General features: G+C 33.5%; 2 protein-coding genes across 8 annotated transcripts in view; one reads left to right on the top strand and one right to left on the bottom strand.

The window, feature by feature from the left end:
* On the bottom strand, positions 1-27,615 carry LOC125777657 (uncharacterized). Its single transcript, XM_049452753.1, has 2 exons — positions 26,845-27,615; positions 1-66 (listed from the first exon to the last, which is right to left on the bottom strand). The coding sequence occupies exons 1-2, from the start codon at positions 27,613-27,615 to the stop codon at positions 1-3; spliced, it is 837 nt and encodes a 278-aa protein (XP_049308710.1).
* LOC105229934 (protein Shroom) overlaps positions 17,451-27,793 on the top strand; it is a 329,015-nt gene continuing 318,672 nt past the window's right edge. For 3 of the 7 annotated variants that reach the window (XM_049453492.1, XM_049453493.1, XM_049453497.1), the window contains exon 1: positions 18,489-18,779. The gene's annotated coding sequence lies outside the window, so the exon portion shown is untranslated. The other 4 variants (XM_049453494.1, XM_049453498.1, XM_049453495.1 and 1 more) reach the window with 3 other exon arrangements.

The raw sequence follows: 27,793 nt of genomic DNA on the forward strand, positions 1-27,793 counted from the left end.
TTAATCAACCGCAGCTTCAGAGAGCCCAAGAACGCTGTTGTGTCGTTCATTGGCCGGCTGTGGGGCCTAGTATTAGAGGAAACGAGTTAAATGGTGAAAAAAGTGACTCAAATATCTATAAATTTAATATACAAATACATTTTCCTTAAAATTGTTTCGTATTGCTATATATAGTCTTGAAGCTTGGATCTGTATTCTTGAACATAAGAGATCACTACCACTTCATAGATCTTGGATCCGATTTTGCTTTCGTCTGGATAGTACGTCTTAAAGTAATATATGAAGTCTTTTGTAAAGTCTCACTAACCGTGTGTTCAAGGCGAGTATCGCCTGCCTGATGTGAGAGTTGATATTCAATCTTCTGATGAAGGTTGCACGCAGTAAAGCCGTTGCTACCTTAATAGCAACAACCTCGGCTTGAAAAATATTGCGACAATCAGAAAGTCTGAAAGTGAAGTTTATAGAGAGTTCCTGATTATATCGCCCTCCACCAATCTTCCTCCCTAGCTTTGACTCATCCGTGAAGCAGCTCACTACCCACTACTTCGACCACCTTAACCTCTCGCAGGTTTATGGGCAGAGAAAAAGCTGTCAGAATTTGGCTTGGCCTCTCCATAATCTGAAAGATTCTGTATAAAGTCAAAGTTTGTGAAGACTTCCGAATGTACAAACATGTGCTCTTTTAACTGAGTTTGATAGCTATTTTCGCAGCCACACACACTTTGGTTGGAGTGAATCTCTCAAGCGGTAGGTGATACACTTTGTCTTAATATGTTGGGTATATCAATGTAATTTCAAGTGGAAGACAATTTTAAACAATTGAAAGTGTTATATTTTTTCATATTTTTGTTATTTGTTCTAAATTGAAGATAAAACAGATCCCACGCTGCGTATGCGTAATTTTCTAATCAGAAGCGATACGGATTTTTAAGATTCTTGTAGGAGGTTGTGGACGATTAATTAAATTTTAGAAAAATGTAATGTAGGCATGGAATACAGATGCCAAAAGCCTGTCAGCCGACTGTGGTGTTTTTCCTCGCTTTGGATGACTGTTTTCGGATTACTGTCGATTGGACTTCGGTGTGAAGTGATGGAGCCATATTTCATCCATTATCACGCATTGGCGCGAAAACTCGTGTTTTATACGCTTGTAAATCTCAAAACACTACTCTGAATGATCAACTCGTCGTTGTTTGCTCAAAAGTGAGCTCGTGCGGCACCCACTTTGTACAGAGCTTTTTCATACCCAAATGTCCATGAAAGATATGATGTAGAGGTATATTGGATATTTTTATAGTGCCAGATATCTCAAATAACATCACTTTACGGTCGTCCAAATAATTTTGTGGATTTTTTTAGTGTTTTCGTCGGTATCAACTTCTTTTGGGCGTCCACCGTCTTCGGTTCACATTTCACCAACTCTAAACTTAGCGTACCAATCATTCATGGCAGATTTTCCTGCGGCAGTTTCCGAAAACTTGCCATTAAGCCAAGTTTTTGTTTCAACAGTATTTTTTTCTAAAAATTTATAAATTTTTTCACAGTAACAAAAGTTGCTTCACTCAAAATGATATAAAATGTGACAAAAAAGTAAATCAATATTTAATTTGTCGCCTTCAAAGAAAATCCAACCAGCTGTAATACTCCTAAGCCAACGATTTTTCCAGCCTTCGGAACACATTTTATAAGCACTTTTTGGGATGGCCTTCAGCTACTTCAGCGAATTTTGTTTCATCTCTTCGATCGACTAAAAGCAGGTTCCACAGAGCAGTAATTTCAGTTTGGAGAACAAAACAAAATTACACAGAGCCAAATCTATCTTAAATACGGTGGTTGATCGATGGTATCGTTGTGTTTTTGGCTTCAAATTCGATCATAATCGTGGCTTGATGCTAAAATCCATAAAATGCTCTTCTACAATTCCGGCCGTTTTCGACGGTTGAACAAATTCATGATGCACCAAGCCACGAATGTCAAAAAAACGCAATGATTTTTGAGCGTGTTTTTTGGTTTCGGCTCGTTTTTTCTCTCCATTTCAATGATTGTTGACTTGTTTGCCTATCAGATTCATAAACCTATGTCTCATTTACAGTTATAATGCTCTTCATGAGTGTGGGATCGGAATTCACACGATCAAACATGTCCAAAGAGACCTGTTTTCGGTACTCTTTTTGAAAAAAAATCAATTTTATTATTAATTATTGAATTAGGTTAAGTTAGGTTAGTCAAGTAGGCTAATTAGGCACTTATAGAATAGTTTGGGATACCAGCGTTTGACACGAATTTCAAAAGGTTCCATGACCTCATCAACGAAATATCTTCCAGTGTCTCATCCCGTTAGACTCCCAAATGCCTGAAACGTTGTAATGTAGGACAAGTCCACAAGAAATGCTTCATTGTTTCCCTAGAGCAGTCAGCATTTCATCATGCTTCAGGAGTCACTTCCAACGAGTCTCAGTAGGAACGCATGGGTTTGTTAATATTAGTCACGTTTTCGTATGACAGCCGTACACCACTTTTGGTGTTCAATAGCCTATAGTCTGAGGGTCAAGGGATGAATTGTTAGTGTACGGTGTAGGGCCAAAAGTCAGACGTTCAAAAATCAATTCGTTTCATCAATCCGCTCATTTTGAATGTGTTTAATCTCATCTATTTCGGTTTTTCTAATAATTCCAAACAAAAGTTGGCTAAACAATCCAATAATACTATGTGGAACATATTGGGAGACCCGAAGGCCTCGCAAAAAATTTGCCGTGAATCAAAAGTGCAATATTTTTCTTTGAAAAAAAATGTGTATTTATAATTTACAACAACAAGACGTAAATATAACATATGACTGCCTGAAATTAAAGCTTAGCAAAGTAAGGCGCGATCTGCAAAACTAATTGTTGTCGCTTGTGCAAAGGCAAAGCAAAACGCTCACACACAACTACAAGCGCGATCAAAAGGCAACAAAAAGTGCTGCTACAAATATTTCAAAGTCGAACTTATTAACAATTTTCGCGCTGAATTATGTATAATGGAAGTACATGTGTAAGTAGAAATATTTTTCTTTTTTATATTTCAAATTATTTCTAAACTATTTTTTAATTTTTATTATTTTTTATGTGTTTTTTAAATGTGTTTAATACTCTGCTTGGCGGTCTGTTGTGTATTTGTATGTGTGTATGAATATACGCCTTTTTTGTTGTTTCTCAAGTAAACGCGTTTTCATTACTACGAACCACTTGTTACGGTTTTGGTTTATTTTTTTTTTAATTTTATTTACTTTTTTCCTTTTTTCTTCATATTTACTTTGTTCAATTGTTGTTCGCAAGAATTTTCGCATTGCTCGTAAAGTTGGGTGCGTGAACAAGTTTAGCAGTCAGCTGCCACGGCGTCCAGCGCATAGACGATCAGCCGCATTTGGGGATCCAACAACAACAGCAAGATAAACAATACACATAGTAATATATGACTACAATCAGCCATGAATTGTTGACTGTGGCTGTGTGGTATATAAGCCACTATGAAACTATGTGTGTAATTATGTATATATGTATGTATGTATGGTAAGTACAGCATTATGTGCGCTTATGTGATTGGACTATCAATCATTGTTTTCATTACTATGCGCAGCCAGGTTGAATTGTGCCTGAGCTGGTCCGTTTTTGTGCTTAGGAGTGGAGCCGTCAAGTTTGCGGCATTTTTTGCGGCGCTTTATTGGTCCAGTTCGGGAGTGTTAGTCATTTGGTCGTAAGCTTTTTCTGTTCAATAAAGAAAATATTTATGGTGATGTGTGTTTATTTATAAAATATATATATGTGTATGGTAATACTTATAGAAATACATACATTTGTGAATAGATATTTATTTGTTTTGATTTTTGTTTGTTAATATGATAAATCGTTTGTTTGAAAACTTAATTACGGAAGAAAAATAAAATAAAATAATTAAATTAATTTAAATACTTTTTATATTTTATTTAGCCGCTAATTGAATTTCGGCCTATTAGTCTACTCGAAAAATGTTAACAGGCACTTTGCCGTTAATAATCATTTCAGTTGGCGAGACTTTTTAATGGGCACCCCTAGTGCGCAATTAAAAAAAAACAATATATTTCTCTTTCATATTTCGTTAGAATACATTTAAAAATAATATGCTAAAATTCTAAATTGATATCTGAAATAGTTTTTGAGTTACAGTCTTCTAAAGAGTTGCTCTTAGTTTAAGCAGATCCACCTGTTTATCTTTAAGCACATATTTCATTATGTATGGAATTCGATTTCTTTTGCATAGTCCAGACACTGAACCCAATTTTTAACGGGTTTCCAGCATAAATCGGCTGAAATGCTGTAGTTAATCAAGCATAGTGGCAGTCTTGACATAGCCCCACAGAAAACAGACTATTTACGGCGTCAAATCACATGACCGAGGCGGCCAATTGACCGAGCCATTTCGTGAGATAACACGCCGGCCTATAAACCGCCCCAAACCGTAATTTTTTCGGAATGCAATGGTGACTCATGGAGTACGTATGGATTGCTGATTGACCAATAACACATATTTTGCTTAACAGACGAAGCCATTTAGCCAGAAATGAATCTCATCGCTGAAGATGATTTTTCGATGAAAGTCCGAATAATTTTCAAGTTGTTGCTTAGCCCAATTTATGAACATACGAAGATTCTGGTGATCAAGCAGCTTCAGTTTTAGAGTCAATTTGATCTTGCAATGATATAGACCAAGATCTTTTCCCAAAAGTCGCCACAACGACGTCACAAAGTTGCCCAATGCTTGAGAATGGTCTGTGAGAGACTGGTTTGGGTCTTCCTCAATTGGAGCGCTAACGGCAGCAATATTCTCGACACTATAGGTACTTCTTTGTTTCAGTGGCACGGAAACATTTTAAACTGTGGCTGTGGATTCAAATTTGACCACTAGATGCTCAATTGTTGATCTGACGACCTTGAATTAGACGCTCTTAATGTTGAGGCCATTTTTTTTTAATAATTTCGACTCCTTGTTGGCTCGTATATTCTTCCATGATGAAATGGCAAACCTTATGGAGAGAAATGTCAAAAGAGCAGGAAAAAATATGGCGTCGTTTGCTGTCCCTATCGGTCTACTTTTATAGCGTCTCTATTGAAAAATCCATTACGTATACTTTCATTTATGATGCGAAGTTTTTTCTCTGTAGGCCGAGATTAAGCCTTTAAATGATTAAAAGCGATCGTACGTGGTTTTGCTGTCTATTTGTCCCCTTTTTCAATTTTCGAATTAAGAGATAACAGGGGAATATTTTACTCGCAAATTTCTCAAAATTATTTGAGTAGTGTCAGCGGGGCAATTTTTCAGCCCAAAATTATACAATGTTCGTATGTAGTTCCATTAGTGACAAACTGCTGGCCAAATTGTATATTTCTTTTGTTAATATGCATTCAAGGTTTGAAGCTAAAAACAGGCTTCTCTGTAGTGACTATCCCTGTGGGTAAAACTATATATATTATATGACCAAATTTGACCCAAACTTGTCCACTTATGCTACCCGCGCAAAACGAATCGAAATAAATAGTTCTCCATAGATTGATAAACAAGACATATTCAAGTTTTGAACCCCATATATAAATTAGTGAGTCCTGAGTGAGTCTGGCTATTGTTGGGTTTAGTTTTAACGAATTTGCTTGAAATTTTATGTTTCCAATAGAATCACGGCTACAGAATCGTTGAAAATTTCACATATATTGATTGGAAAGTATAATTTATCATGAACACAAGTATCTTAGTTGCATTTAGTAAAGGTTGCGAAGTCATCGAAAACTTGCCTAGGTAAGTCGTTCATTCGCTTTTCTTAATCGCGAAAATATCGAAAAAGTTAAGATGATCGAACAGTACTTTAAGATGGGCGTTCTGGTAACAGAGAGATAGCAAAAGATCTTAAAATCTTATCTTTTATGAGTCGACTGAATACATTTTGGTTAAAATTTTGGGTATGAAGCGGATGAATACTGGACTCGTACCAAAAACCCGAATCTGTTGCAAAAAGGTTATCCAAAAGATCCTGCGTGCTTGTGTTTGCCCAAAAGAAGCTTATTTTGAAAGCAATAATACAAATTTTAATCTAAATAAGTAAAAATGTGAATTTTTCTCAGTCCGGGTCAAGTTTGATCAGATGGTCAATATTTTTTAACCAATTTCTATGCACAAATAGCATTTAAATTAAGTGTAATTCAGTTAAATTAATTGCAAAACTGTTGAAATTTGGGAACGCCTCGTTTTATATATACATTTATTATATTATTGAAATTCGTATAAAAATAAAGAAGCATGTATCACTCACTTTTAATGAAAATGGAGTTGAAAGTAATTTTTTGTAAATTTTGTGCGCTTTGCGGAACATCAAAAAGACTTCAGGTTGACCTCCTAACCCATTAAATAGAATTGAGAGAAACATTATAGCAATGTAAAGCATAAATTAATACAGGTATATATAATATTTGCTATGCATATATGTATGCATATAATATACATATATAATAATGCGCTCATATAAGTTTTTGTGTCAAAATTACTTCATAAAGAACAGACAACAATAAAAGCTGATTATAGAAAAAGTATCTTTTTACTATTTTTTTAGTTTTCCATATCTTTTTTTTTTGATTTTTTATTCTCTTTTTTATTAACTTTTTTCGCCTCTTTATAGAACGAGAATATGAAAACAATAAATTATGGTGTTGAAAAGTCGGCGAAGCTTTAGAATTAAATGTAAATTCAGTAAAAGTAGCGTTTGAGCGAAGCAAACAAAAGACTTAAGCAACGAACTTGCTACACACCAAAGCACTGCATGCCTACAAAGGCCGTGTTTTGCTTATGTACAAAGGTTCTATATACATATGTGCAAATGTATACTGCTCTGAGTTTGAGTCGTGACACTGGCTGAACTCGCTGAGCCGCGTTCGACAATTTTAATTATGATTATGACTTTAGTTGACTGCTAATGATGCTCAAATAATATATATTCGCCTCAACTTAATTATAAACAAACGATAAATCTATTAATTAAAATATGAATTGGTGCTGCTAACGGTCAGATTGATCATTTTGCAGTTGTATGTGTGGCTGTATGGGTTTATATAGCAAGCACAAAAGCTTGTAAGCGAGTTTAACGAAACGACAAGTCAGCGCCTCAGTCACTCACCTCTGAATTCATCAATTACACAACTGCTATATATTATGTACTATAATTATATATACATACATATATTTATATTGAAATATATATGGTAAGACACATATGTTCGTCTGTCATGCGACATATGTTAATTTATTCACGAATTTCGCACACATTCTCGTCATGACCGATTAGAGCGCATGTCAAGAATTCTCTTTTACACGAGATTTGTTTTAGCGTCATAAACGCAAAGTCAAGATCAATGTCTCAAAACGTATTGTGTGTTAAGTAATAATAAATAGTTGGATCGCGCAAGATTTACATGACAAAAAGCCGCCGATAAAACAGCGAACAGCACATTTCAATTTAGTTTGAAACAAAAAAGTTTTGACTTCCACTGAATGCGCTTTGTGAGCGACTTTTCAAGCGAGTCTAATTTGCGAATTACGCGCCAACTATTTGCTTATTTAGCCGGACGCGCCTTTAAGCCCTCAGCGTGTCAGGGTTAGCTTGAATGGCGTGCAAATTATGCTGAGATGTGTGCATGGCTGTGTGTGTGTGCGCTGAAATGTGCTCGTAAAATTGGCGAATTAACATTTTCGAGCGGTTAATAAGCGATTGTGAATGAATTTCTGGTTACAAGACGCTAATCAGTAAACATATATGCGTGCATGGTGGCTAAAAGCGTTAAATGAGAATTGTTATAAATATGTTTGTACATACCTACATACATACAGGCATGCATATGTATGTAGATATGTTTTTAGACAAGAGTGAGTATGTACTAGTTGCATGTTTTATTAAATTGAACCTCGAATGGTGTTTTTTGTACCTATAATATTTGTGTAATATGTAAACATGTGTAAGATAAATATTTTATTATTTTTTAAATTAAAAAAATATTATTTTAAGATTCTTTTAAGGCGCTAGTGATGCCTGAAATGTTCGCAAATATTCAGAATTTTGAAATTTTTCATTAAATTGGTTGAAAATGTCGATTTTATACCGCAAACCTAAATCCCGAATATTCGGTATTATATTTCGGGATCACAAATGTTCGGGATTTTGAAAATTTTTAATAAATTTGTGGAAAATATTAAATATTATAAATTTAATCTTTTTTCTAGGCATTAGATTCTTTTTTTTTTCAAAACCAATAAAATACAGTTGAGATGCTTTAAATATCAATAATAGTCTTTCATTAGTCAAATTAAGTAAGCATATTAAGTAATGCATTAATAACGCCAAACTTATATGGCCAACCTTAAACCCGAATACTTGATACAATATTTCAGGATCCCAAATTTTCGGGATTTTAAAACTTTATATTACAATAATAAAATACAAATATGTGTTAGTATAAATTAGGGCCCTATAAATGTCATATTTGTGTGGCCAGTCTAAATTTCGAATTTTTGGAACTATGTTTCGGGATCCCGAATTTTCGGGATTTGGAAAAATTATATTAAATTAATCATATGTGAAGGTATATTAATTACTGCAATATTTTTTTTACGACAATAATGTAGATGTTTAATCAACAAACCATTCAAATTAATTTACATACAATGTACATACTTACATACATATGTATGTATGTATGTATGTAATTAACTCAAAATTTTCTACTGAATCAAATATTATGAAAATTCCAAGTACCTTTTATTTCTTGACAGCATAATTTGATGAGTAAATAAAAATATGATTTATAAATATTTCCTGAAAAAAATTTATAAAATAAATCAAGAAAACCTTTCGGTATATTTTTTTCGGAATCGTTAAAACGATTTACGAAAGCCCAGAGATTTTCTAACTGTTAAAAGCAATCTTATATAATTTAAGCTTACTTAAATGTTTCATTATCAATATTTTGTTAATAATTAGCGTTGCCAATATTTTTTTCAAAATCCCGAATTTTCGGGATCCCGAAAGCGTATTAAGAAAAACCCGAAATGTCACAATTTTTTAAGCGAAATCACATATTTTGAAGTTAGCCAAACTTGTTTATAATTAATTCCCCATTTTTTTTATGAAATCCCGAAACTAATGTGGGGCACTACCATTGAAAAATTATTTTCGAAAATGCAAATAAAAACTATTTTTTTAATCCCGAATTTTCGGGATCCCGAAAGCGTTTTATGAAAAACCCGAAATGTCAAAATGTTTTAAGATTATTTCATAATTAAGTGTCCCCCAATTTTTAGCTGAAAATCCCGAAACAAGTCTAGGTCACTAATATTGCAACACTATTTCCGAAAATGCTAATAAAAACTAAAGTAATTTTGTGCCACTTAACGTTTATTTTTTTATTTTTTTTTTATGTTGGCAGCTACCGTATCGAGCCAAGAATGGACATTTAATTTCTCACAAGCCTGCTAAAATACAATACTAAGGTTGTCACTCGCTAAGCTCCTGTTTCGTACAATAAAATAATGTTATATTAAATAAATATTTAAAGGATAGGTAATGATTTCAATTTATTTTATGTATAGTTATGGCACATTTTGTTTCTCATGGAACGACGACATTTAAATAGCCGACATTCAGTTAAGTTCTAACTCCCAGCAAATCTCTTCTGTTACATCAACAAAACAAGGAATCTCCTTAGATATTAAAAGGCATTAAAACGATTCAACTCGCTGCAGCTCTTCAATTCTGCTATTGTGAATATTGATCTATCAAGTTTCATGGCCATTCCAGTCTAAGTCTGTCACATTTTTATGTCGTGAAATAAAAGCAACTATTGAAGTATCGAGTCCATCCTTGGAGCAGCTTGGCGCAGCAAAACAACATTTGCTTTGACAGCAACAAAGTAGGTAAGAAACTAATGGAACGATTATTGGTTTCGCCTTACCATGTCAGTCTCCCAGCCACAACGACGACGACGTTGGTGGTCCTTTGCGCTTGTTCTTAGGCGCTAAATTATGTGTAAGCACACATGCATACATACAAACAGACAATTATTTGAGATTTGATTCCTCGAAATGGTTAAAGTGGCATGAGAAATGAGGCAAACAGTGATGGAGCAGAAAGAAAAAAGCAAAGCAAAGCAGCTTGAAAGTAGACTAAAATTAGAAGTGCGTGTTGGCTAAAAGGGTGTTGATTAAAGAAGAAGAAAGGGTATGGATTCCTAAGAGCTTGTGCTAACATTTAAAATGAAATCATGTTTGAATTTAGAACTTCTTGGCAAGTAAAAGAGTCGGGAATACCAATATTTTCCAACACTTTGAAAAACTTAACTTAACTTTAAATCACTTCATTTTCTTCTTAAGCTCAACATTCCATATCAGTCCTTACTGTATTCTTGACTATAAAATAAGGCAAATATGTTTTAATTAAAACCCATACTTATGCATACCTTTTTATCAAATTTTCGAGATAGAGACGAAAGCATATGAAAAACGAAAGACTAAAATGCGGCAATTAATTTTATTTGATTACATTTGCATTATAATTTCATCAAAGTGTTGACAAGCGTTAACTTTAAAGATGTCTTTTCAATAACGAGTTATCGCTTAACCACAGAGCAATTGCTGCCGTTATAGAATACGTACAACAGAGAGTTTGTTCATTTCACTTCATGGAGAAAGAGCGCTTGCATTTATGAGTGAAATTTGTGAGAGCGAGCCGGGTGAGTGTGGCAAACAAAAAGAGAATATAAATAAGGTTCGATCAATTGAGTAATGCGCTGAAAAATCTTGTAGTGAGTACGAGTCTATAAATTGACGTTAATGACAAGTCGTTGACAAGTGAGCAGCAACAGGTTGTACTTAAGAAATAAACTCATATTTGAGTTAAAACGAAACCTCACTCACAAAATGAATTTTTAAGACACTGTCTTTAAATATATTTTAGATATAAAACCGAGAACATGTCGTACATTTCTAGTCTACCACTTTAGGACTTTTTGCCTCTTAGTGTATAGAGTAAGTTTTCTTTTTGATCTCAAATACAAAAACATACTAGTTAAAGGTTTAGATAGTCTCCAATAACGAGGTTACTTGTCTGATAGCCAGTCAACACAAAAACCATTGACGTGTGCTTCTAACTTTGTAACTAATTTCCTTTTGCCTTAATTGCTCATTGGAGACGATTGTCCTAGGGTGAGTCCTAGAAAGCTTGTAGTTTCTATGAGACGCCCCCACAAAGCCTTGTATTGTCTATATTGTCAAAAAAGTTGAGTTTGCAGCTTCATTGAACGGGTTTAGTGACATGTGTAGCAATCTTCAGACAGTTCCGAATTTTGACCATGTGTCGTTAGCTTCGATAGCCTCTACATAGGACGAAGTTTAACATTTGTTTAAGTCAGTTGAGATATACTTTAGTATAGGAACCTAAGCCTGTGGTTGTCATCGTCCCGTAACAAAAAGTTCCTCAAATGCAAATTCTTTCCGCCTACTTAAGCTGAGATCAGATAGCTGATCCGCCAACATAGCGTAGAATCATATTTAGACTACTAAATACAGTCCTTTGTGAAGGCGGACAAGAACTCCTGCAATTGGATATAAACTCTTAACAAACTGCTTTGAATCTATTATCAATCCTAAGCAGATTTGACAGACCCGAGGTGTGATCTGCCAAAAGGTGGACATTCAAGAAAGATATGTTAAGATGGTTCTATTTTATCTTCATACAAGTAGCTTATGAAACTGGCATCCGCTAAAATTTTCAATATTAACAGTGTCCAAATGGAATTCTTCATACTATTGGAACACTTCCCGAGCTCGCTTCAGGGGCAACCATTGAGTTGTGAGCAGTAAGAAGCCAGCCGAGTTTTGTTCCCATTCTGAAGTTAATGAGATCGAAGTTCCTCACTTCATCATCAGACTTGCCGTTTCCTGGAATTGCACCAAACCACTATATGCATGAAGTAACTCTATGCCAGAGTTAAAGAGTCGAGTGATACCTTCACTAGACTTTACTGTACGGTCAGCGAACTCAAGGCAATAGTAGCCACCAATCCGAAGCAGTCAGCGTTCATCGGCAGTATACCGGTTAGGTAGACCCGACTGTTCTCGAAAAAAAGGCTTTGCGTAGGTTGCTTTTATATTGAGTTTCGGAATTCGAGAACATAAACAAGTTTTAATAATCGTAAATCACGTCTCCAAAAACGTTGATCTCGTATTTTTTTTTTTTACGAACGGGAATAAATAGAAGTTATTCGGTGCGAAGACAAGACTAAGAGCATCAACTTGATGTTTTGAGTACTTAAAAATGCAGGCATTTCAGTCAATGTGTGAGAGCTAGCATTTTTTTGTCGAGAAGAATATTAACAGTTACTGTAAATAACACAAATAGCGCTCGTATGTTAAAGAGTTCTACAAGTATAAATCTTCTTCATCTTTACTGGCGGCGACACCGCTTGCGCTGTTATAGCCGAGTTAACTACAGCGCGATAAGCTATTGGTTATTTTTCATTGGGGGCGTTTTTTTACGGGGCGGGTCCCAAACCCAGCGCCTTCAAACAGATTTTCTTTGGCTAAACAGAGGATGTTTGGTCTAGGACCTGCAGTCGTGAGCTGCTTGAGCCATATGTAAAAGAATCGTTTCTGGCCACACCCAAGTTAATGGCGATCAGAGAACTTCCTCACTATGTGAACTTCTACACATGACTTCATCCTCCTGAGTAAGTATATCGTCAAAAATATCAAAATTTACGATGAAATTGTGAGTTTTCAGACTGCAATACTAGTGTTGTCAAGTCCCGGAAAATAAAAGGCAACCTACCTAAGTCTTTGAGTTAAGTCAGCGGATTTATATCTTGTTACATCTCTGCTACCATTGATTCATGTTGTATTCTACAACTTCCTAATTTTAAATCACCTTTATTTCATCCAAATCGCTTGCTTTGCATCTTTTCATATAAATTGGAGCTCAAATTCGTTTTGTTATCACTCAGCACTTCAGTACTCAAATGTAAGTTCACTCAACGAATACACTCACCGATTCACTGAGCACAGTCATTCTCATCTTAACTCAATTTTTCGCGCTCTCAACTCAAATGTCTACGCTCTCAACACTAACACACTCACAAACGAGCGCACTTATCGACTTATACTCACTTGCGCTCACACACGGCTGGAACGGGTTATATGAGAGACGACTGACTTCTTTTTCCAGCTGGACAACAAATGGCCAACAAAACCAAAAGCAGAGAGTCTTAAGAACCACACTGACAACAACAACAATTTGTGCAGAGTGACTTTCAAGAAAAATACCTGTTTTTCTTAATTGAATTTCGACTTTTCATAATAACGACAATGAGCATAATAGTACAAAATAATGTAGAATGTCTGCCAAAGAAGAAAACAGTAAATAATATTGCCAAGAGGAGGGAGTTTAGGGGGTTCACCATGCCGTGCTTTCATAGCAGAACAATGAAAACATGTTTCCAAAGACTGAGAACGGAGAAAAGTAAAGCTTATGGGCAAATAGCAGTGTGGCAGAAAAACGCATGAAACTCCAAAGTGGCGACAAATTTTCTGCAAAGCAAAAGAAGAACAAAAATAAAAGAAATCAAATACAATGGAAAGGCGAAAAGTGGCAAATATGACCGTGAGCTAATTGGAAGGAATGTAAGTGTGGCAAGTACGAGTATGTGAGTATGTGAGTATGTGCTGCAGACTGTCTGCTGCCGTGCCAGTTGTGGGTTGAGTTAGAACCAGCACCCAAAAGTCTATGCCAATAAGAATGATATACGATTCTTGTAAAGATAAAGAAAAGGTAGAGACAATGGCAGAAGAAATACAAAATTTTTGTGGCATCGCCAGCAGCGAAGAAGAATTTGTGTAGAGCAACATATAGAACCGGCAAAATTAGTGATAGAGAGAGCGCGCCTCGACACAGACTGGACAAGAACGGACGGTTGGATTGGCGTAGAGAAGGCTAGGCGAAGACAAGCCAACGGCGAAAGGTAAGCAATGGACAAAAATACCTGAGAAAGATGTAGGTATGGAGGAGTAAGAAGAAAAAGCGAAAGATTGCGCTACAAAGGGAGCCAAGTGCGGCTGTATGCGTGTGTGGCATGTGCGACTCAAGAGACGGAAGAAGCAGCAGCAGGAGAAATAGGCTTAATAATGCTTGAACATTGAAAAAATCGAAGAAGAAGCATAATAAAAACATAAAAAAGTTGAAAGACTAAGCACTACAAGAAAAATACAACAACAAAAATAAGAAAGCAGAAATGAGTTCAGGAAAAATATGCAGAAAAATATCATAAATTCTTGCTCGTTGACTTAACTGGTCATGCGAGTGCTATTGTTGTTGTAGAAGCAGTGGTTGTTGTTGTTGTTGCTGTGGGTGCTGCTCACTTATGCCACTTATTCTCAGCAGCGCCACAACAGCATAAACGCAAACGGTGAGAGCGCATGCTGCAGCCATAAGAGAAGGTGGCAGCGCCAAACGAAAACACAAATAAAAATAAAAACAAAAACAAATCAATAATGTAAATCAAGAAAATAAAGAAATGTTGATTGGAAAAAAGTTGCAGTTGAAGAATTTTTATGCGCGACTGTTGCACACACACATATACACCTAATTGTACTCTCATTATTGTAACTTTTTACAGCTGAGCTGTTGTTATTGTTGTTATCACTCGTAGGCTGCATGTTGCATGTTTACACACATGTCTGCATATGTATGTATGCGCATAGTTTCTTTTCTTTTGTTTATATTTACACTTGCTGTTGTCTTTGGCCTTACGGCGCAGGGGTGTGCAGGCATGCGCGCGCACAAATTACTTGGCTTGACTCACTGACTGACTGACTGCCTGTTGCCTGCCTACCTACTGCGCGCGAGTGTAATTATTTGGCTGTCGTTTGTGACTGCGCATGCGCGCCCTTACCTATTTGTTGATTTGTTCTCCGCTTCTTTTGCTTTTGTTTTTATAGCTTACTAAGCAGTGAGTTATGATAGCGTATTAGTAAATGCGTGCGCAGACGCCCCTGCCTATGAAATTATATGTGTGCGGCGATTTAAATTTATAAATTACACGCGTGCAGCTACTTGCTTACACGAGCATGCGAAGGGCGGCAGTGAACGTGTTCTATTGTTGCCACAGAGTTTGATTTGTTGTTTTTACCATATTGCCAGTATAAGATAATATGCAAGAGCTGTGCAATTTCTTAATGTTTTATTAAATTTTTATTTAATTAAATTTCGATTTCCTATTTTAATTAGACATATATATCTTCATATATTGGGATTGAAAATGGTTATTGTTCTTGGTGCTGTTATAAGTCAAAAACTTCATAAAATGCATATCTGTAGTACTTTGGGTCCGGCACCCAGCACATTCATCTGACAAAGTGTCAGTTCTTTCCGCATTCGAGCTTTAACCACAACCACCACGAAACTCCCTGAGGGGCGAGTCCATATAAGCAGGTTGGTGCGAACTCTAAGGGCTTCTGCTCCTCGTGGTTCCAGAATTAACTCACCGGTTGGACCTCGTAGCCGAAACTATTACCAGGTGAGCTTCCATACCACTATGAACTGGTGACAAGAGGCCAGAATCCATACTTTCATACCACGTACCCACAAATCATACACGAACCGAACCTTCAATTTTATCAAATTATCTTCACCGCCTAAATAACTTACTAATCCTAACTGTTTGGCATTTCAACAAGTGAAGATTACACCGCTTACATCTAACCGTCTATCTGTCCAGGTAACTCCCATTCCCGCAAGGTTTCTAATATCAGAGTATTGAACTTTCTGCAATGGCATGTACCCATTCCTCAATGCGAGCTCCCCACACATTCGGACCTTTCAGACAAGTTTCTCTTATGCAAAAATTCATTTTGAGGTCCATATTCAATTAGAAGGAAGCCCAAGCTCAGACAAAATCTGAAATATGGGTTTTCTTCTACAAACCCTAAATCCCGAATGTACTCGCAAGTTACCCGACCGTTACGGCTATTATTCCAACGGCTTTGCCACTTAAGCCTTTAATTTAAAAGCCTCCTGCTCTCTAGATATCCCTCCCTCTTCATATCGTCATCACGGTTTCTATGTCAGTAGATTCCTATTGGATGATCCATAACATACGTTGCTCCTCGCAACAGTAAGCCATGCAGGTATTGGTCCACCTACCCGAAAGACTTTCTAGTATCACTCAGGTCGATTCCGACCTTCTCTCTTCCTCATCTCTATTTAAATTATTGTCCTTATTCATGTTTTTAGGGCCCCACTCACAGTCGCTATCCACCAACGAGGCCAACGCGACGGTTGACGCAGCAATGCGTTCAGAGGCGACTAGTGCAAAGTCATCTCAATTTCCACCCACCACACTAATTTAATGAAGTGATGGAACGTCCTCCGTGACCTTCCAGGGTTTTTAATGGAACGGAGGCAGCCTTGGGAGTAACTACATTGTATTGTAGAATCCCTCCACGGAAATTAGGGAAATTTGTCAGAAGACGAGATTAATCTGGACTCTGGTGTATATTTTTCTAGATGAAACGAAAAAATGTGTCGTTATTATTAAAGTTTTGTAAGTAACAACGAAATTTGGATAAGATAATCTTCTGACCTTAGAACTCCAAAGAATGTTCTTTCGAATGTTATAAGGCAAAATTTTCTGGGTAGAAGATATGGATTTTATCAGAAGGACATCAGAATGATCAATGGATATGGTAATGGTATTGGATGAAAGATAACTAATGAAGCCGGTATGTTGGAGCAGGATGCAATTTGAACTGAGATTTAGCATGAGTGATTCCTTGGGATCAACAAAGATTCCTGAGCGATCGTACGATATGATTTTAATGAAGTCTGCGACTTTTAAGGACCAGATAAAATATTTATATTATAAATGCTACTATGAGCAAAAAATATTAAGGCATTTTATAAAATTTTAAAATTCTTAATTTATTCTACTTTGTCTTCTCTTCATAAAAATTCAATTTTGCATAAATAAAATAGAAGAATCTCCGTATATATGTTTGCAGCCGGTCTAGTTCACAAGTACCGCAGCATAAACGAGATTTGAGTTTCTTCCGAAGCACTTGAGTCACGCTGAAAACCAGTCACACATAGAAATAAATCTCACTCTTACACACACGAGTGCGACTCAAGAGCGACGTGGTCGCCAACTTGGCGAGCGTGAGAGTATCTTGTAGATACTTAGCAGCATTCATACTTAACTGCACGTCTATAAGCAAGTGATGAGCACCTCACACATACAGCAACAGGTATTTAAGTAAGTCACTTACCTGTCTTTAGTTGCGCAGCCACTCACCACCAACTCAGCTAACTTTATCGGATTTCTTAGGGCCTAATGGCCGGCAACTCACTCGCGCCGCGTTCAGTCGTGTTTCGTGCACTTCGGTGTCTGAGTCGTATCGTTTGACGTCGCGTTTCGCAAGTGTCACTCGTTTTTGTTTTTATGATTTCAGTGACTTCACGGTTACTTTGGTTTTGTTGTTGTGCGTGTAATCAGTGAATGTGCGCGCATACTGGTTCCCGGTGTGGAAGAAAATATTTCGTGCAAAGCAATAACGAATTTCGGTGCGCGCAGTGGATTAACGGTTCAAATACGAAAATTTACTAAGCGCTTTGCTCGCTTAGTGCTGAGTGTGTGTGCGTGCGTGTGAGTGGCTTGCGAATTTTTCGCCACTCAGCCGCTTACTTTTCACCCAAGTTCTGTGCATTTTTCGCGTTTATCTTGTTTTTGTTGGTGGGAAAACACGTTTTCCTGCGGTCGCGCAAAAATCAGCAAATCCAGCAACTCGTTAGCAAAACGTAACACCTGAAAATCGTACGTACGCTACGGCCTAAAGTCTCCGTGGTCCACGTTTTAATTCTTCACGCACACATACACATATATGTGAAATGTAAGTGTGTTTGGTGGTTAAATGCAACACTGTCGCACCGGCTAAATAACGCGCGCCTGTGTGCGCCAAGAGCGCCCGGTGTCTGCGCGTTGCACCTGAGCGTGTGCTAGTGTGTGTGTGTTTTGCGCTCTGCTCTTGCTCTGCTGATCGAGTGTGAATTTTTCTTAATTCCTTGTTGTTGTTGTTCGGCTGCTTGTGCACCTCAAATGGCCAAAGTCTTGTGCGCGTCTCATTGTTTTTATTTTTCTTACGTTTTCTTGGCGTCCGTGCTGAGCAAACTTGGCTGCTGAGCGACTTGTTGCTGCGGCGGCGGCGACTGGCTGCTGGTCAAGCAGCACCGCAGCCAGGTCGGGTCGTTTGGCAAGCTATTGGCGCTCCACAGTTGCCGTTTCGGAGCGCGCCGCTAAAGTACGCGAAAAGTTCGTTGAGCGCAAGTCTGCAAAAGTGGAAATAAATATTCAATTATCATTATTGGAAAACTATTTTTCTCTGTGTAAGAACAAAAAAAGTGTACAGAATCGCAGTCGCCAGCAACAATTGTGGCGTGGTGGCTACAGCGGCTTGCTAGAATTGTGCTTAGTGTAAACTTTACAGCGGCGTGATCCTTTCTCGGCCCAAGCGCACGATGTGTGTGCGGCGTTGAGGGGGCGAAGTGCAAAAAATACATATGTACATGTGTGCAGTGAACAAGTTTGTGCAAAAATCGCAAAGATAAAGTGCATAAGTGTAGATAAAAGTGTTTCTGGCATCATAAACAAAAGCAAAATATGCCGTTATATCAGCGAAATTGAAAAGTAAATAAAATAAAATTGTGTAATGTGTGTATAAATATGTATATTATGAATTACAATAAGAAGTTTGTTTGGTGTACTGGCTGTAAAACATTAAGAGCGCAGTAATTTAAACAACTTCACAAAGAAAATTATATATAATATGATAACAAATAATGTGTGATAAGTTGGTACTTCGTAATGAGGCAAAACAATTTAAGAATGTCGGCCAAATGAGTCACTAAACGGTATATAACTGCGAGGAGAAGAAAGTGCTCTTAGATTAAAGAAAAATATTTTAATTATTTTTGAAAAAAAAATTTGTATAATAAAATCAAAATATTAGTACACAATAAAAAATATTTTCAAACGATAATAAAATAAAACTAAAAAAATAAAAACAAAAATTATTATACAAGAAAATTATTACAAAAGAAATAATAATAATAACACTTCAAATAAAATAATAATAAAAAATTAATAATAATAACAGAATAAAATAAATAAAAATAGCAAAAAAAAATTAAAAAATATATTTATTAGGGAAAATTCTAAATTACAAAAATTTATTAAATAAAATAGTAAAATGTAATTGAAAAATGACTAAATTAGTAGTATAGTAAAAAAACCAATTAAAAAGTCATAAGCAATACTGTTAAAATTTTTGAAATAAAAAAATTTGTAAAATTTAATAGAAACCTTCAAAGATTATTTAATTAGTATAAAAAAATGTCTAAAAAAACATTTTGTAACATTTAAAAAAATATATACAAACATAAGTAATACATATTATTAATATTTTTAAAATTATAAACAACAAAATTATAAAAAAAATTAATACCATTGTTAGTATGAAAAACTGTCAAAAAAAACTTTAATAAAATTTAAAATTTTAAATAATACTATTAATACTTTTTATTAAAAAAAATTTAAAAACTTAGTAAAATTTAATAAATTATATTAAATTAATAAATTATATTAGTATAAACAATTTTCTAACAAAAAGGCTTATATAAATGTAAAAACGATTAATTTTTCTTAAATAAAAAATATTATCAAAAATAGTAAAATTTAATGCATATTTCATAAATTAAATATTTAACTAGCAAAAAAATATTTTACCAAAACCCCATTGAATAGTTTAAAAACTGTGATAAACAATATTATTAATATTTATTACATTAAAGTAAAATGTTAAAAAAATAATAAATTTTTACGCAAGCCTTAATAAGTCATTTAATTAATACAAATAATTGTAAAAAATAAAATAAATAAAACTCGTGAGTGTAAAATAAAATGAAACTATTTTTTTAAAGTAGGTAATTTAATGCAGAATTTCTGAAACGGTTGACTTTTACAAATTCTATTTAAACAAAATTGGTATTTGGTATCAAAATTAATAAGATGTATTATTTCTAAAAAAAAAAATTACAAAAAACTAAAACAAATTGTTTTATATTAATTTTTTTAAGTAAATAATTGATAAAAAACATATTACTTCATAAATGATTATAATTTATATATTAAAAATATAATAAAAATAATTTATTTATACTTAAATTGGTTTCAGTTAGTTTTTACAGATTTTCAAAAGAAATTCCGAATTTTTTTGTTTTGAAAAAAAAGGGTTATTTGTAAAATGAAGATAAAAAATTACTACAAAGTAATTTTATTTTAAAGTTCTTCACAAAAAATCAAAATAATATTTTTCTATTTAAATATAATTTTTAATTGGAAAGAATAATTATCATATCAATTAAAAGTTCAAAAGGCTTAATAATGTGGCTCGAAAATATTAATAACTTCAATTTAATATAAGTACATAAAAAATAAAATAAGAAAAATCTCACAAAGCAATAATCAAAATACTGTTTAAAATAACAAAAAATCAAAGAAAAATTATTAAATCAAAAATTATAACAAAATAAAAAAATACATAGCGGAAAAATAATAATTATGACTTTTGCTTTATACACATGAGTTTATAAAAAAAATCCCCACAATATTCTATTAATAAAAAAATTATTGTCTAAATTTATAATGTATAATGGCTTATATTATAATATTTAAATGAATTGATTCATAATAAAAAAAAAATACAGAATAAATAATAAAAAGTATAGGTTAGTGCACAAGAGGTGCTCCATTTTTCCCATTTCCTGCAGTCTTCTCGATCTGTCAGCCTCGTTCTGCGGGCGTGTGTCGCTACCAGACAGTGATCAGTTAGTATTTCGATCATGTTCCTACAGCTTCATCTATCGAGTGTCAATAGAAATTTTGTGCACTTACGATCTACTGTTTTGCAATGAATTTTGCAGTTTTTCACCCAGGTTGCTCGTTCTATCGTGTTTTGATTTTCTTGACCATTCTTCTGTCCATATCGTCGTATAGACAATGCATCACTGGTTCCCCAATGTTGATCACGTTTTCGGTTTTCATTAAATTACCGTAAATCTTTTTTTCCAACTAAACATTTCCCAGTACTAAAGACTACTATTGAATATAACAACAACAATCAAAAACGTTAAACTACCGACTCCCTATGCAAATATATTTGAAAAAATTTCCGATTTTCTACGCATCCTTATTTATGTGTATGTATTGGGGTGTCCGTTGACTATCAACTTGATTTTTTGCAAACGTTTCCTGAAGTTGCAGTTTTTGCCTTGAAACAGAATCGAACGTAAGCAAGCTCTTTGATTTCAATTTAAACCGTGCCTAACATTTACTTTTTCCATATACTATGCATCAGATTTTTTTGATAACTTGCGATACATTTTTTTTCTAAATATAATAATAAACCTACAACAAGGAAGACATTATATTTTAAAATATGTCATCTTGGTCTGTATTTTATATTTGCTTTACAATTAAAACATTAAAAAAAATTACATTTACCAAAAATAATAAATAACTTTTGTCAATAATAGTCTTCAAAACAACGGATTTGTGTCAATTTCAACCAGATAACTTGAGCAAATAGGGGAAACCACAATGTTGATTATGTCTCAGTCGTAAAGGGGAGTTGCCAGTCTGACCTTAATTAGCCTAAATTAGTGGGTGAAGCATTAGGCTGGAATTTTGATACTGTTTCCACAAATAATTCGAAGTTAATGTTCAAGTGCGAAGAAGAGTCAAGTGCGATAATAAAAAAATAAAAATAAAATTTGAGAAGCGCAGTTATACTGCTTTCAACTCAACTGCCACAGTTAAGCTGATTTTAAGTCTAATGAGTATGACAGTTGAAACTATCGAAAAATTCATTAAGCGAATGAAGCGTCAATTCTTGGCTTTGTTGGATGATTATGAAAGTTTTCAATTGAAAAACCGAAGACAGATTTAGTTAAACGGAAAAGGACTGCTATTTGTCTAGAATTTTTTCCTATAAACCACCATTTTTCACTGATTCCTGTTTCTATTAAGACTCGAGTACAAATACTCGACTTTTCCTTCGCCAATTTTCTTTCTATGCGCCCCTTTTATTATTTGTCTGTTTTTGTTTTGCATTTGGTTAATAATTTTTGGCTTTGTTGCAATTTAATTTGCCCTGTTTGCTTTTGTGCGATTTTTCGCGCAATAGTTTTTTGTTTTTGTGTTGTTGTAGACGGTTTTGGCTTTTGTTTATTTACTTATTTTCATTTCATTGCATTTTCCACATTTCGTGTGGCAATATATCTTGCATTACATGTGTATTTGACTTCGTGCTTGTTGTTGTTTGTTGCATGCTGCAAACAGATTTTGCGCTATTTTTAACGAGATCACAGCAAAAATGATCTGTAGATAATAAAATGAGCGAATAAATGAAAACAAAAGCAATAAAAATACACAAACAAATGCAGTTGGCGGGTAAATTTGTTCAAAAAGATATTGCAACAACAATAATAAACATCACATATGTAAGTATTTGACTTGAAATTAATGTGCACTGCGAAAGATTGCGAACATATTAAAATTATTTTTGAAATCTACGTCAACTGCTAAACATAGAAGTGCACAAAGTGCTTTGAATTGCGATAAACATAATTTCGAACAAAAAAAAAAACAAACAAAAAACATTTAAAAATTTTGAGGATTGTGTGTGAGACATAAGCATTTTGTAATCACTAATTTTAGCAAATGTGACTTTGCAATAATATTAAAAAATATAATAAGAAATAAATAAATAAGTAAAACAATTGGAAAACTTAAGATGAAGTGGCAAAGCTCACAAAATAGTAAACAATGGCAGCAATAGGAATATAAAAAAAATCCGAATTAATTTTAAATTATAAATAAAGTAAACAAGAAAAAATAAAATAAAATTAATAACAAACTAATAACAACAGCAAACAATAAAAACGTATAAATTATTTAAAAAATTAAATTAAAACAATTGAAAAATTTTATGTAAGGTGTAAAACATATAAAGCAGTGAATCATAAAAAAGATTGGAAAATGAAAAAAATTATGCAATTTTAATTAGAAAAATATAAAAATGTACATAAAGCATACAAAAAAAAAACTATAAAAAAATAAATAACGATCTAAAAATAATAATGAACCAAAAACTATCAATTATTCAAAATAACTAAATTTATGAAGTTTAAAAATGGTAATATTAAAAAATAATTAAATAAAAATATTACGACATTTTTAAAATGATATCCAATCAAATATTGATGTAAAATATAAAAAATATGTATTATAGAATAAAAGAAAATACATTACTAAACAAACTAAAAAAATTGTTTACATAAAACTAACTATTAACAATAAAAAATAAACATAATAATTTAAAATAACATAAATCAGTAAAAAATAATAATTATTGTAATAATTAATAATGTTAAAAAACATTCAAGTATTGTGTTTTTGTGGAAAGAATACAAAACTTAAACTAACAAAATTAAATTCACTCAAAATAAAAATAAGTACATTAAATACAATTAAAAAATTAATTTAAATTAAATTTAAAATATATTATTTATAAAAATAAATTGTAAAATGAAATTATATTAATTTAAAAGCATAATAACACAAATAAAATAAAAAAAAGTATATAAATTAAAACTAATATAATATAAATAGTATTAATTAAATAAAATTATAAAAAATATTAAAAATTGTTATTTATAAAATAAATATAAAAAATAATTTAAAGTTAAAAAGTAATACAAAAATAAACTATAAATTAATGAATATATTTTATAAAGAAATGACCTAAAAAAATATCGATAAAATAAAAAAAAATTATAATTAAATTAAAATTATCAAAAAATTTTTAAAGTTTCATATTTATTTTTAGTCGATGAAACCCCGTTCAAGAGATGTAATATGTAAATTTCATAAATTAAAATGGAAATTTTATAAAAACTGCTAAAAAAATATTGTTTTTCATAATTTAGTTAATATTATAACATATTAATTAATTTTTTTGAAACAACTTTCAGTTTAAAGTGATTAAAAATGAAACATAAAGGTTGAAAACTAATAAAATGATAGCAAAATTACCGAAAACCGAGAAATTTAATAAAGTAACCAATATTATTAAAAATTATTTAAAAAAATTGCCGCCAACTTAAATTGCAACGATCGCTTAGACTTTTTTGGTAAGTTTTTGAATAGTTTTAAGCATATTTCTAACGATTATTAGGCACTATAATGATAATTGTTCAAATATTTTAAGTTAATGAATGGAGTAAATATTAACATAGAAACACTCTATTAAAGAACAGAAAGTTAAAAAGTCTTTATATATACAAATCCGATAAACTTTTAATTTTATTTTTTAAAAAGTTAAAACTTGATATACTTGTTAAGAATAAATAATAAATTTAAAGAGCGTATTTACGTGTGTCAATCAAATCTATGGAATCCGAAATTTATCTGTGTATTGATATTCACCAAGGCTTGCAAATAGTATCATTTTTGTTCCGGCTACAATTGTACAATTTCACTTCTTTAATTTTTTAAGTATTACTTATCTTGTAAAGGCTTTTTTCATCCGTTTTGTAAATTTTGGTTATATCTGATGACGCTTTACGAACTGAGATGTCTTGAATGATATTTGTATCTTACTTAAACCAGACTTAACCTCTTCATAATAATTTGTAGTTGTTTTTTAAGTCCAATACGAAATTTCTTCCTAGTACATAGCGTATTCTAGGAATTGCCTTACAAAAAATACATCTTAACTCAGTCGTGGTCTAGTGATCTTTTTATAAACTACACTAAATTCATATATGGACCATTAATTATAAAATTTTTGTATAAAATCTTTGCTATACCTAACATACATACACAGCTAGACTGTACTCTCCATAGCCTACTCATATTAGAAAGAAGCCTACAGACATTACAATATATATATATACATATTTATGTACTATATATATCTTCCTAACATTTCTTTTAATGTATCTACTACTTTTCCATACACAAATATCTGAATATTCGGCTCAGTGTGACAAATTGTAGCGAAAACAATTTCACGCTTCAATATTCTTTTGAAAAAGCAAAAAAATGAAATATTTAGAGACACAAACTTATGTAATTTCATATAAATAAACTTAGCAAATGCAAATGTAGCAAATTGTTTATGCTTCAATAATTTTGTTCGCAATTGTAAAAATGTCCATGGATGTGTGTTCTTACATATGCCATACGGCCATATTGACGTTGTTGTTGCTTGTGTCAATAAATTCTCAATTCTATTCATAACCAAATTATTTTATTTTGGCGCCTTGCTTTCAACACTAAATTACAGTTCTATACAGATTTCAAAAGCAAAGAAATATTATAATGGCCTCAAGCACTTTCAAACTTAAAAAAATATATATATTATATTAAATTAAAAAAAGAATGCGGAATCATAAAACAACGAAAAGGAATTTGTATGTGTCATATTTAAAAAACTTGAGTCAAACACAAAAAAAAAAATAAAAATATTTCTTATTTTCTTATTACGCACACTTAGTATCAATATTTTGTGAAATATGAATTTTCGTTATAATTTTAATAAAAAAATTCTTTAAAATGCATATAGATTGGCCTATGAAATCATCTTCAAAATTATCATTCAAATATTGTTAATATAGAAACTCTGCGAAAATTTGAGAAACGCAGTTAGCGATTCTCCTGTTATTAAATACATGAAAAACATTAAGCAAAGGAAAATTGTTTTCCAAAAATATAATTTTAGGTATAATATTTAAAGCCACTTTTGTGTAATGAAGTGTAATATTTTTTTAATATAAACCAAAAAAATTCTTAAAAGAACTCTTTAAAACTGTTTTTTTTTTTGCTTTTTCAAGAAATTGCGACAAGTTCTCAGTTTATCTTTCAAACATTAAACTTTATAGCCATTAATGAAGATACATTTCTTAAACTTGAGGATTTTTGTATGTTCATCTTAAGAGAAAAACATTCTAATTAATTGTTAAAGTAGCCGATATTTGGATTTTCGGAGGTGAAAAACATACCAAATTTCCATATTATTGTTTTCCACTGACAGCTGACAGTTCATTTAATATATGTTTTTTTTTTTTTTTTTATAGGCCGTAAGGAGGGTTTAAAATGCCTTCGCACCATATAGGGATCGTCATCCTACGTGAGTGGTGAACCCACTAAAACACTCCCCCCTTCTATCATGGAATTTTTTCCCCTACCCCGGGACCGCTTTCGCATTACTTCAGGGCAAGGTTTCCAAGATGGACCCATTACAGGTCAATTTCTACTCTCCCTGCGTCCAGGGATGCCTACGATTTTGTAGCCAGCATCAAGCTATTTGGCTCGTCTTCTATTGGGAGTCCGCGTCCATGTCTCTTTTTTTAGTGCGTAGAACATGTTCCACGTACGAGGCAATTATTTTCCAGTTTTCGCTGCTAGATATCATTTTGTCTAAGATATTTTCCGCACTTAGTTCTCCTAGTTTGTTTTGTACAGTCCTTCGTGCTTCTTTCCACCGGTGGCACTTGAAAATGGTATGGTTTGCATCGTCTAGTGGTTCGTCTCCATAAATGCATGCTGGGCTTTCTGCTTTTCCCATGTTGTATAGGTATTTTCGGAAATACCCGTGACCGGACAGCATCTGCGTTATATAGTAATTTACCTCGCCGTGTTTTCTACTGTGCCACTTCTCTATTTCTTTAATCAGTTTGGCGGTCCATCTTCCTTTTCTCTCCCTTGTCCACCGATCTTGCCACAGTTCGAGAGTTTGCTTCCTGGCCTGTTGTCTTGTGGCCATGTGTATTTCTATTCCGTCTTTCTTCCATAGCCAGAGTTGTCTTCTCTCCTTTGCGAGAAGGTCTATGGGGATGACGCCGCTTATCACTAGCACTGCGGGTTCGGATACAGTGCGGTACGCCGAGGCAACTCTCAGGGCTGCTGTTCTCTGCACTTTAGCAAGCACTTTTCGTCTGTGTTCTACATTTAATGTATCGGCCCATATTTCGCTACCGTACAGTAGCACTGACTGTGTTGTGTCCATAAGTAATTTCCTTCTGCTTGCAAGTGGCCCTCCGGTGTTTGCCATGAGTTTTGATAGCGCCATTGTTATATTGGCTGACTTTTTTGCAGCGTGTTGTATTTGAGCCCAGTACGTCAATTTGTTGTCCATTCTTATTCCTAGGTATTTGAGGGTTCTCGTCGTTTTGATAGTTTCTGAATGAACTTGCATATTTACCTCCAGCGGGATATGTTTCCTAGTGAGCAGGATCAGTTCTGTTTTTTCAGCAGCTAGGCTGAGGCCGTGTGAGTCCAACCATGTCTGTGTTCGTATCATAACTTGTGTAAGTCGACGCCTGGCCATGTCGATATTACGTGCGGTTATGACGGCGGCGATGTCGTCTGCGTAGCCAACGAGGTAGCAATCGTCAGGCATTTCAACGTTTAAAATTCCGTCGTAGCTGGCATTCCATAGATCTGGTATTTAATTAATATATGACAATGTTATTAATATTTGAATTATCTGATAATGATTTGTTAATTTTTAGTTTTGATCCGGTTTCTAATTTTTTATACCCTGAATTATACCATGAATTAAGTTTGCCAGCAATTAT

The sequence above is a fragment of the Bactrocera dorsalis genome, chromosome 3 (assembly GCF_023373825.1).
Source record: "Bactrocera dorsalis isolate Fly_Bdor chromosome 3, ASM2337382v1, whole genome shotgun sequence".
Lineage (NCBI taxonomy): Eukaryota > Metazoa > Arthropoda > Insecta > Diptera > Tephritidae > Bactrocera > Bactrocera dorsalis.

Bases quoted from the DNA above. Each gene is read 5' to 3' on its own strand.
- LOC125777657 (XM_049452753.1), bottom strand. From the start codon at position 27,615: ATGCCTGACGATTGCTACCTCGTTGGCTACGCAGACGACATCGCCGCC. The intron at 67-26,844 runs GTAAATTACTAT...CTCTAATACTAG, and splicing joins ACAGTAGAAAACACGGCGAG to GCCCCACAGCCGGCCAATGA.